The 12,041-nt window shown below is 42.2% G+C and overlaps 1 protein-coding gene across 3 annotated transcripts in view; it reads right to left on the reverse strand.

The window, feature by feature from the left end:
* Positions 1-2,093: 2,093 nt before the first annotated feature.
* Positions 2,094-12,041, reverse strand: part of ZNF366 (zinc finger protein 366) — a 29,058-nt gene continuing 19,110 nt past the window's right edge. For all 3 annotated transcript variants that reach the window (XM_035100091.3, XM_088652693.1, XM_088652692.1), the window contains 2 exons: positions 6,076-6,250; positions 2,094-4,293 (listed from right to left, as the gene is read on the reverse strand). In XM_035100091.3, the coding sequence (XP_034955982.1) occupies positions 3,776-4,293; positions 6,076-6,250 (693 nt within the window). In that variant the 3' untranslated portion in view covers positions 2,094-3,775. The remainder of the gene's footprint in view (positions 4,294-6,075; positions 6,251-12,041) is intronic.

Below are 12,041 nucleotides of genomic sequence, written 5' to 3' on the forward strand. Positions count from 1 at the left end.
CTCGTTATGGATCACTCTCTGTTTGTTCTTAGTTTAAGAGATCCCTTTAGTTAAACCTTAGTATAATTACTTTGTTTGCTGATAGTTCTCGGGTAGTTTAATGAGAGTTTTGTGGGAGGTTTTGGATGTGGGAGAAAGTATTTATCTTTAGTTTAAAGCCTTTAGAGTCAGTTTGTTTTTCCGTTGAAGAAGCCCAACAGTTAGTTTTTCATCTGTATGCTTTGACAAGCATACAGCTAGTAAGGGGTTTCACACAAGGCAGATTATACCCTACACTCTTGGTGGTGTTTTGCTTAGCCAGGTCAACTTCTAACTGCGCATACTCTGCGTGAAGCATACTTTAAGGGGCCACTGGTAACTGGGTGATTTGTGTTTAGTACCCAGTCATTCCCAATATTATTTTTACTTTATATATTACATTCCAACACTCTGTTTGGTGCGCCTTCTGCCTTTGCAGGTTTCAGTAGACAAGCAGACAAGCACAATGTTAGCTGCCCCTGCCATTGGTTAAGACCTGGAAACAGATGATGGAGCTTATGTCCCCTAATCAGGCCTCCACTTCCTGTTTCTTCTGAGGAAAGTGAGTACCTCTTTAATGAACACCAAGTGTTCCTTGGGATGTTTGGCCAGAGTATTAACTACAAGTAAATCTACTCACAGGGAAAAAGAGCTGAGTATGCTATGGGAAGTAGCTTGCAGCCAGTGGCTCCAGCTTGGCATTTCACAAAAGGGCTGCCAACTTATTTGGCCAGCCTCTGCTCCTGTGTGTTCCTGTGTTCGCTAATATTATTAGCATTATGTATGTTACTTTCTTTAACATCATCATTTTGTGAACACTCTCCTCTCATATAAGCATTTTTGTAACCACCGTTTGGTTGAAGAACTGCATCACATTATTCAGATAAGTGTGAATTTTGAAGGTTGGCTGTGTTTTGATTCACCTGTTGGTTGGGGAAGTATGAATTGGATAGATTCCGCTTTTAATGTGTGCTGAATGGAATTTATCCGACACCCCTAAAGGCAATTAATGCATAAATAATCCCTGCTCTTGTAAGGAGCAACACAAACATTTAGCAGAGCAAGGAGAGCAAAACTTGAGTTTCCCCTTCTTTCACTCAGGAAAAAGTACACAGGGAGATATTCACAAAGCTCGTGTTATTCTCACTCACCCTTTCCCTTCCAAAGCTATATCGTTGGCATTTGACATTTCCTAAATGGGAATAGAATTGTGCAATCCATCACCTTAGGAACTTATGAAGTTGAAGTGCACCATCGTTTTGAGAGATTCCTTCTCTTCCTCAAGCCTCACACTGCTTCCCCCATTGTGAGGTGTAAGCACCCTTACACTTGTTGTGTGGCTGGGCCTATGGCATTCTGTTCTTTTCAATTGCATACTGTCATGGAAGCTCTTTGCAAATTTATTTACTGATTTTGGGTGCTAGGTGTGTCAACCTGCTCCTTGGCTCGAGAGTATATACCCACAGGCTTAATTCCAGGTACCTGTAATAGTCTTCCCCTCAAAGCAGGGTGCCTATTTGCAACTGCATTTACTTGTGAACCATGGAGAAGGAGTGTAGCTCAGTATTAGAACTTCTGCCTTATATGCAGAAGATGCCAGGTTCAAACCCTGCCCCCCCCAATTGGGGATGGGAGAGACTCCTGCTTAGAACCTTGGAGAGCTGCTGCCAGTCAGTGTAGATAGTACTGAGGTAGATGGAACAATGGTCTGACTGAATTTAAGGCAGATTCCTATGTTCATAGGACGAGGTTCTGACTTTTTGTCTGACAAAAACAGGGCCCTCATTGCAACCAAGTAACTACCGGTATAACAGTTATGGTGTAGGGCAGTTGATTTACTGATTGTATAAATCCACCTATGTCCATCCTATATATTTGTAAATAAATTCATATATTAAAAGAAAATACCTGCCAAAAGAACACATAACCAGGTAAGTGCTGCTCCTGGAACATCTCCCAGTTGGGAAAGTAGGGAGCAGCATGTGACAGTATAACCATGAGAAACATGGACCTGTTGTTTTATCAGGACAGAGACAATTGACATTTCTGGGCTGGCTTGATGCAAACTACAACAGCACCTTTGATATATATTTATTTGTTTGTTTTAAATTAACAAAATATATTTGACATGTGACATTTCAGATGAGCTACTGGCTATCAAGAAATATACTGGAATTTGGGTTGGATCCCACTTGTCAGGTGTTGTTTAAAATACACACACACACAAATCAATGCACAGATACAAGAATACATACTGTTAATGTTGTTATTTCCTATTCAGCTAAGCAGACGCAGTGTGTTATTGTACACCTGGCAAGACTTTATTAAATACTCTCCTTGGCATAATAAATACTATATTTAAAATTGCACTTTTCAGATTTGCACAGTCTACAGCAGGGATGAGGGACCGGTGGCCCTCCAGATGTTTGGAGCTCTCACCTTATCTGAACTCATCTGAGCATCGGACATGAAGGCTGGGGCTGAGAGGACCTGGATACAGGTTCCCCACCCGTGATCAGCAGCCAAATGCAGCAACACTATGGAAACAGGAAGGTGCAAAGAAACTGGAACCAACACAAAGGTCTCAAAGAGAAGAGAAGAGAAGAGGCTGCAACAGACTGAGACAAATAACTTAGAAATAACATGTTGAGGAGAGCACGGGAGCAAGGGACAAAATTATAACCAGAGTAAATTCATAATGAAATTCATTGGGACCTGCCTGATCTTTTATCACATAATGGGAGATCCTAAAAATGTTGATATACTTCAAATAATCAGAAGTCTGCCTTTGTATTGCATAGCGGTTTACAGTGGACCCAGGTGATCTTTACTTTTTACCGGTCTCCAAGTGCATCAGAACTCTCCTGAGTCAGGTGTTCTAAGGCCAAACCCATTTGTTAATTGATCATCATGTTACTGATACCCTTTGTTGTCCTAGCCACATCCTTTCATCATGAGATATGATCAATATTTCCTTTGAGTTTTCCACTTGTCTGCTCTGTTCTGCTGTACCTTGCAGAATCCTACTTAGCTTCCCAGAATCTCCGTGTTATGTACCGCCTGCTCTTAGGTAAAGCATTCTGGATTTGCTGAGCACTTCAGATGTTTCTCTAAGGCTTAGACTAAGGCCATATCTGCATTACTGACTTCTGTTGGTTTTTACACCACCATGGCTTCCCATGAAGAATGCTGAATAGTACGGTAGTTCTGTAGCAGTGTTGCTGTGAGGGAATGCAAAGCCACTCACAGGCCTGCAAGCTGAAATGTCCATTGACCATAAAAACTTAAGAAGAATCTAGTCTAGCATCCTGTTTTCACAGTGGCCAACCAGATGCCCAGGTGGTCCTCAAGCAGGACTCAAACCCTGTAAGGTACACCTGACAGTTCAAACTAAAGTTTGCTCTAAAGATAGAGCAAAAATATGGAATAGCCAATATCTTTAAGTAAATAAAACAACAACAACAAAAGGTTACAGCACATCCAGGACTCGTTCATTTCACTCTGCTGCATGCATGGACCAGGTCAGAATGTTGGGGGAAATTATTGGAAAGAAGCTTATAGACTAGATTGCTATATATGACATCATTGTATCTATGACATTAGTGTATAAAAATAGGGACAAGTGAATGACGGGTGAAAATTGCCTTAAATTATTTATGCTTTTTCATCATTTGCCAGTCTTGTTAGATTACAGCTCATGGTATTGAAAACTATGAAGGAACTTCTCTTTCCCAACGCTAGGTTTACATGTGTCCTTTTAGATACCCAGAAAAACAGTTTGCTTTTCCATTTTCCTTTCCAGCAGCTCCTTCAAACTCTTGTTTCTATGTTGAAAATACAAGTAGTCAGAGAGAGACTGAGTGAGTCTATTATTCTCAAAGTGGCTAAAGCCCATATGCCTCCCGTCATTATTTGCAAAGTCTCTTTCTCCTCGGCTCTGGTTCCCGTTGATATCTTTCCTCTCCTCACATTTTGAATCCAGAATTTTCTCTTTCTCATCACAGTACGACTCTCTGAAGTCTTTCATCTCGAGTTCTGATTGGCTGGAAAGATCATGCTTGCTGTTGCTGTGGTACATGGCAGGGCTCTGCGGCTCCACCCCATAGCAGTTGTCTTCATCTTCCTCATGACACGAGCTTCCTTTGGCACTTTCCCCATCAGAGTGAAATGAAAGTCCTTTCCCTTGGTTTTTTTGGGAAAGGTCAAAGGGTTCTTCCTGTTCCGGGCTCCTTGAGGCATCTGTTTGTGATGTTCTTATTCGTTCCCTTCCATGTCCTATAAGAGGGGAGTTTTTTTAAATAAAAAAGATGATTGTGTTAGCAAATATATTTGCAGCCCTACACCCATTTTATAATCAAAATAACTCATAGCTGTGATTCTAGGATGCATATTTCAGCTTGTGTCCCTTTGTTTCTATCTTGCAAATATTGGAAGGGGGGAGGTAAGGGGGCTTCCTGCTGATCTGCTTGGCATCCCTAGCACAGAGGAAAAAGCATCTGTCCCATCAGTACTTGGTACCAGCTTAGACTGCCATGGAAAAGGCCCAGTTTCATGACATATAAAAGCACAGCAATGGTGTCATGGTTGCATTGGTTGTGGAACACCTTTAATTTTCTGTTCAACAAGCAATTCCCAAATGTGTTCCTTAAATTTGCAATATGAACATCATACCAGTGTGAAGAGGAAAAGTGGTATTTAGGGTTCCTCCCCATTAAAAAAAAAAGTGTCTTAATATTTTGGATTATTAAGTCTGAAATCGCATGGGTTGGGCGGAAGCAGTCTAATTGTATGGGGGGAGGGGGCATAGCTGCCAAGTACCCTGTTTTTCCCGGGAAACCCCCGTATTTTCTTACCATTTCCTGCTGGTCTCCCAAATGGATTTATATCCCGTAAATCCCCCGGAAAGCAGCTCCTGCCAGCAGCCATGTTTCTGGTGCCACTCTACCCATGTATGGGCACCGGAAATCGGGCGGCGCTGGCATCAGAAGTTGCTTCTACGCATGTCCGGAAGTGTGTAGAAGCGACTTCTGGCACTGCGGACATTTTGGAAATGGGCAGAGCGGCACCAGAAGTTGCTTCTACGCATGTCCGGAAGTCGCGTAGAAGCGACTTCCGGTGCCACGCCGCTGCTGGCCCCAGATTTTTCAATCCAGAACTTGGCAGCTATGGGAGGAGGGAATCAGTAAGGTGATATTTGTAACCTGTTCTGCCCTAGTTCTGCATGAGCATACTGGAAGGAGTGCTGGATTGACTCAACTGCTGTGACTATAAAGTCTCTGCCCTGTTGCTGCTCTACCCCATCCAGATAAGCAGCAGTATATTGGGAGCGTGGCTCCATAGCACCATGCTGGCCACTCCTGAGTCTGACTCCTAAAGTTTTTGGACAGCCTTAATCAGAACATCCACTTAGACATCCACCTTGATTAGATGGGTAGGCAAATCTACTGAGCTCTAACATTTGGGAGCCAACTTAGACCTTTCCGTTTTATCGGTCAAATCCAGCTACCTCAGCCAAGCATTGTGGTGTGATGTTGATAATACTAGCAGCTTGATTTTATAGCTACAACAATTCACGGAGCACAGCATAAATACTGTAGCATTCTTTGCATGGTGAGTGGGTGAAAATCCATTTTGCTTTCCTTCACATAAAATGCAAGGTACATTTTATAAAGTTTACAATGCAATATTGGCATCAAGCCTGCTGTGGTCCTGAACCAAAGATATGACAATGCAGAGCCTGACTTGCAATAATTTACTACAATACCAGACAACCCTTTGAGTGTCATCTCAACACCTGAAAAACCAGAGCAGGTTATGTGATGAACTCTGACCCTTAATTGCTTCCGGGTCATGCAGACTTCTTTTATCTGTGCAACAACAGGACACAATTAGGTCTGTCTTTCTTCCTTAGACTTGGCTAGTCATTCTCTTATTTAGCAAGGTCTGCTTCAATTAGGTTTACACAGACAAGCAAACTGCCTTTTAGATGCTACTGTGTAAGTAGTTTGGAATTATTAAATCTAATGCAAAAATCAGCCCAGCTTGCTGGTCTTTTACCTTGAGACCGAAATCCTCTTTCCATCACTCCGTGTTTGACTTTCATGTGTCTGGTGAGGTTCCCCTTCAAGGTGAATTTGCTGGGACAGTAGAGACATTTGAACGGCTTGCTGTCTGAATGCAAGTGCATGTGCCCCATTAAATTATGCATTCGATTAAATTCCTTTCCGCACAGCTGTCAAAAGACCAATGACAATCAAAGTGATTTATTCTGCAGATACACAGGGATCATTTCATTTTCTTGAGATAGAACCCCTTGCAGCTGAGACTGCTTCTCGGGAGTTCCACAGCTTATAATAGTTTCTTCTTCCTAAAAAAACACCAGGAGAACAATCCCATCCCTCCCTTAAAGCTGGGTTTATGAATGAATAGGCCCCACATCAATGTAAGGCTATGTACATTTAAAACACTTTCAAAGCACATTTTCTCCCTTCAAAGAACTCTGGGTGCTGTAGTTAAGAGTTGCTGGCAATTGTAGGTGTGAGGGGTAGGCTACAGTGCCCACAGTTCTCTGAGTGAAGGAATGTGTTTCAATTGTGCTTTAAATGTATAGTGTGTACACAGCCCAAGTCTAACACAAGGAACTGAGGTGGGATGGGGTAGCATATAGATTTGATGAATGAATGGATGGATGGATGGATGATTGAATGATTGAATGATTGAATGATTGAATGATTGAATGATTGAATGATTGAATGATTGAATGAAACTTGATTTAACCAGGCACCCAGTTTGTGGAAGTAATTCTATAACAGGCCAAAATTCAGCTATAGCTGCTGGATAGCTCCACCCATGGCTTCTGGATAGCAGGGCTGACCCTAACATGAGGCAGACTGAGGCAGATGCCTCAGGTGCCAGATGTCGTGGGGTGGGGAGTGGTGGCAAGATGTTAGAGGATCGAGCTTGCTATGTCTTGGTGGCCTGCCCCACACCCCCTATTCATGCTACCACTGTGAAATTAAGATTCGACTGCTGACCCAGTCATCTTTGGAATATGGAATGGGGCGCCATCTTGCCCTCTGCGTCAGGCAACAAAATGCCTTGGGACATCCCTGAAGGAGCTAATGGCTTTCCATGCTGAGGATTAGGCTGAAAGTTGCATAGGAGCTACTGGAAGTGTACCTAAGTACCTAGGATTTTAAAACCGCATCACAAAAAATGCAAAATATGAATATAACAAGCAAGTGTTTTAAAGCAAATACTGCTCTGCTAATCTCGCTGTGGCTACTTGAGGGAAGACCTAGGTTTGCTGCAGTGCAGTGTTTTAAATGGCCTCTGGGACTGTGGGGAATTCCGTAGATTCAATCTACAGGCAGGGCTTAATCCTAAGAGCAGAGCTGCCTCTTTGCAGGAGATGGCATATGAAACTGAAGTGAATGTGGCCAGAATCAGGACCCCTATTGTCAAGGGAAAGAATGTCTGGAATGCTGCAGGGAAATAAAACAGATGAAGTGGAAGGTTATGTATTTCCTCTTCAGGCATCACGACGCCTCCATTTCTTCATTAATCCTAGATTTGGTCATGCTTCTGTATGTGGTGGTGACCCAGAGCAGCCCCACCCAAAGCCATTCTTTTGCCATCTATCAAGCATTTTTCTAGGAGTCCTTAACAGTGTCTTTGCTCTCTTGGGTGTGCAGTTATTTGCCCTGGTTGTGAAGAGTTTTGTAGCATCGGTTACATGGCCAGAATTCATGTTACAAAACAAACATTGAAAATTTAAAAACGATTATGGAATCTTATGCAGGTGAAGCACACAGAGATGAAAGGGAATAAAAACTAGGAAAGAGAAAGAGCTATGAAGCCTGATGGGCACTCATCATTTGCAAAAATGAAAAAAAATAGAACAAAGTGAGACAACATCTCTTGTTAAGACAACATTGTCATTTCAATGCTGTCTTTTTTTCTTTACTACCACAAGATGTGGATGCACTACAGTGTGTGTAATTCATTGCCAGACACTGGATTGGATGGCTTTAAATTTGTGGAGGACAGGTCTATCACAAACGAGTAATTATCATAGTTGCCACGTTCTAGTTCTTTTTAACAAAATAAAAAATTCCTTCCAGTACCACCTTAGAGACCAACTAAGTTTGTCATTGGTATGAGCTTTCGTGTGCATGCACAAGCACACGAAAGCTCATACCCATGACAAACTTAGTTGGTCTCTAAAGTGCTACTGGAAGGAATTTTTTATTTTGTTTTGACTACGTCAGACCAACACGGCTACCTACCTGTAACTAGTTCTTTTTGTTTAGGATTAGACAGTCAAATATGATGTATGTCCACACTGCGTAACTCAAGACACATTCGCGGCTAAGTTATTTGTGTCTGCCATAAGTGCTGATTGGTCATTTACCAGGAACTGAGCTTGTGCAGTAGCATGTCAAATATGATTATGTAGTTAGGAATGAGTGGGTAAAAGTAGCTTATACCCCCAGGGTGAGAGCCTCCTCTGGTATAGAACTGGGCTCTTCTCAGTTCACAGATGGGGGTGAAGTATCAGATGGTCCAATGGGTGTAAGAGCATGACTCCATTAGTGGGGAGAGTATCTTGCATGTGTTTGCTTGGCTGCAATCATTTGTATGTGGATTGTAATATTCTTGGCGTACAAGTGGCTCATCTGTGGCTGGTTGGTTGGCAGACATAATGCATGAGATAGCGAATGACTGAAGTGGTTGCATGGAATGGACAGCAAGTAAGATGGATGGAGTGGTTGTAAGAACAATGTGTATTTTGTTGATTGAAAGTTTACATTATACTGCCTTGGAATGCTTTCTGACTTATATAGAGAAAGTTTGTTTCATTTTCCCCCCAGGTAAATAATTTGACATGGGTTTTGTTGCACTTGTTATGCATATATTTGTGTGTGTGTGTTTATCTATTGTAAACCACGCTGAAATAATCAGATAGTAAGCATCTCTAAATGGAAATAATAATATTGACTAAAACCCATAAAACACTTGCAGCATAACTCCATGTACTGTATAGCTACTCGGGCATGGATGCCCCTGAATTCCGTGGGACTATCTCCCAAGTAAGTGCATACAATATTACAACCTTAATGTAAGATAGCTACAGACTTGCTCAATGAATTTTTGGAACTTTTAGGAAACTGTAACAAAGGACTGCAGCTTTGCAAAATATACAAGCACCTAACTTAGCACCAGGTTACAGTGATTGAATGTAACTCATTTTCAAGGTCCAAAGCTCAAGTCTTTGGCAGCATTGACAAAAGAAGTGAGTCAATGGCAAAGGATTTTATAATATTATTCATGTGATTCAGAGCTGCTTCAGTGGCAGCCTCGTATTAGCAAAACCACAAGTAGGGATGAGCAAATTGGTCAATTTCAATTTCTTTCAGTTTCTCCTTTTTCTAATCTTAATTTCCACATCAGTTTGTGCAACTTTTATATATATATATTTTAAAAACTCCTCCTGAAAATTCATAAGCATATTGGCACAAATTTCTCCTAAGGTTAACATTTTCTATGTAATTTTGCCAAATGTACGCATTTTCAAAAGCAATTTTCCCTAATAAAATGCAATTTATGTTATTTTTTGGCACTTCAACATGTGCAAATGAGCACACATTGCTTGGCTGGAAAACTGCACAGCAAAATCTGGGGAAGTGCAAATTTCAAAAAGTGGCTGGGTTTCAGTTCACACCTTGTTTTGTAAGGTGTGAATTGGGAAAGTTTGCCTTTTTAAGTATGAACTGGATCAAATTTCTTCCCCATCCTTTAGTAAAGGTAAACTAAAGGACCCCTGAGAGTTAAGTCCAGTTGCAAACAACTCTGGGGTTGCAGCGCTCAACTCGCTTTACAGGCCGAGGGAGCTAGCGTTTGTCCACAGACAGTTTTTCTGGGCCATGCGGCCAGCATGACTGAGCCATTTCCAATGAAACCAGAGCAGCGCACAGATACGCCACAGATATGCTTGCACTTTTTGGCGTGCTTTCGAACTGCTAGGTTGGCAGGAGCAGGGACCGAGCAACAGGAGTTCACTCCATCGCGAGGATTCGAACTGCCATTTGATCGGCAAGCCCAAGGCTCAGTGGTTTAGACCACAGCACCACCTTTACTTGGAAGCAAAAGCTGTAGGGAGGTTTTTCTTTAAATAAAGAAATGAGACATCTAGATTGACTTTCCCCCAGAGACAGTGGGCAGCAGTGCTTCTGAGAGAGAAACAGCTCTGCGGCTGAGGAAACATGACTGGCAAAGACTTTCTTCTCTCCTCAAGCCACGTATGGGTTCTGTGTGGCCATGATTAGCTCTGTAGGAAAGACGGGTGTGTTCTTTTCCCCTGAGAAACAAGGCCAAGAAAACTGCAGCCTGCCATGGGGCAGAAAGGCCACTGCTGTGTTGTCTTTCCTTTGTGTCCTTTTTTCTTTCTTTCCTTCTTTTTTGTTTTTAAAAAAGAAGGTTTAATAAGAAGGGTGTTCCTTTCCTGAAAGTAAGAGAGAGAGAGAGAGCAGGAGAAAGACTGTAAACTGTCCAAAAGGGCCGTGAGAAAACAGGAAGCTCTGCAAAGTACAAGAGAAAGCAAGATGAAATCTATTTGCAGGCCATTCCCTGGGGACATGCAGGCCATTGTTAAGCAAGCAGTTCGTACAGCTATATCCTTCCTTCTGCTGAGGAGGAGCTTGTTGCCAAAACAGCGGCTATCTGGTCATTGCCTTAACTCACTGAATGCCAGCCAAAGAGGCTTAATGGAGCCCAAACTCCTTAGGAGGTTCTTAAAGTCCAGGAGAGGAAGAGCCTCGAAAAGCTGATCAGCGTTGTTATGTACATTCTCCGCTCCCTTGTTTTCCTTCTGATTTATTTGTTTATTTTATCACTGGAACAGGACACTCAGGATTTAACATGAACCCAGTGCTGGGAATACAAGTGGCGTATTAATTTATGCCCTGAGAAATGGGCATGTTTTAGAGAAAAGGTGACATGATAGAAGTTCATAAAAAAAATATGCGCAAAAGGTTTCCTCCTCTCAAAATGCTAGAACTTGTGAACATCCAATGAAGTTGAATGCTTGAAGTTTCAGGACAGATAAAAGAAAGTATTTCTTCCCAGGGCGCATGGTTAAACCGTGGAACTCACGCCCGCAGGAAGCAGAGACGACCTCCAATTTGGATGACTTTAGAGAAGGATTAGACAGATTCATGGGGGAGAAGGCTATTGATTATTACTAGCCACAATGACCAAGCTTTGCCTCCATAGATCAAGGCATTAATGCTTCTGAATACCCAGTTCCTGGAAACTACAGGAGGGGAGAGTGTTCTTATCCTCAGATTCTGGTTACAGGTTTCCTGCAGGAATCTGCTTGTCCATTGTGAGAACAAGATGCTGGACTGGATGGGCCTGATCTGACAGCCTCTTCTTACAGTCTTATGGTGCAGGGAAGGGGGATGTGGGGCACTTCAGATGTTGTTGGATCACAACTCTAACCCTTATTCATCACTGGCCATGCTGGCTGGGTCTAGGAATGTACAGATCTATTCAAATTCCAGCTTCTTTCAGTTTCCCGGTCTAAAATTCAGCTTGGCAGTTTTCTGCATAGGGTTGCATTTATTTATTTTAAGTCCTCAAAAAAAATTGCCCCCATTTAAGAGTGCATTTCCCCTAATAGATGCATTTTCCCATGCAATTTCCCCCAGCAAGTTTACATCATATAATGCATTTCTGCATGTTGTTTTTTCACAAATATATGCATTTTTACACTTGGCTTTCTCTTAATATATACTTTCCCTGCATAGACACTGCACCACTTCTCAAATGGCTCCAAATTGTGGATCATGCGGACGTTGTGAGTGCCTCTTCCATCATACAACAGAAAGGACACATTCCAGCTGATCCCTGGAGCAATATAATCTATGCATATAAACTGGTCTGTTTGGGCTGATGGGGGTTGTAATCCAAGATATCTAGAAGGCTCCTGGTTGGCAAAGGCTGCCATAGCAAATAATATG

This window comes from Zootoca vivipara, chromosome 10 (genome assembly GCF_965207765.1).
Source record: "Zootoca vivipara chromosome 10, rZooViv2.hap1.1, whole genome shotgun sequence".
Taxonomy (NCBI): domain Eukaryota; kingdom Metazoa; phylum Chordata; class Lepidosauria; order Squamata; family Lacertidae; genus Zootoca; species Zootoca vivipara.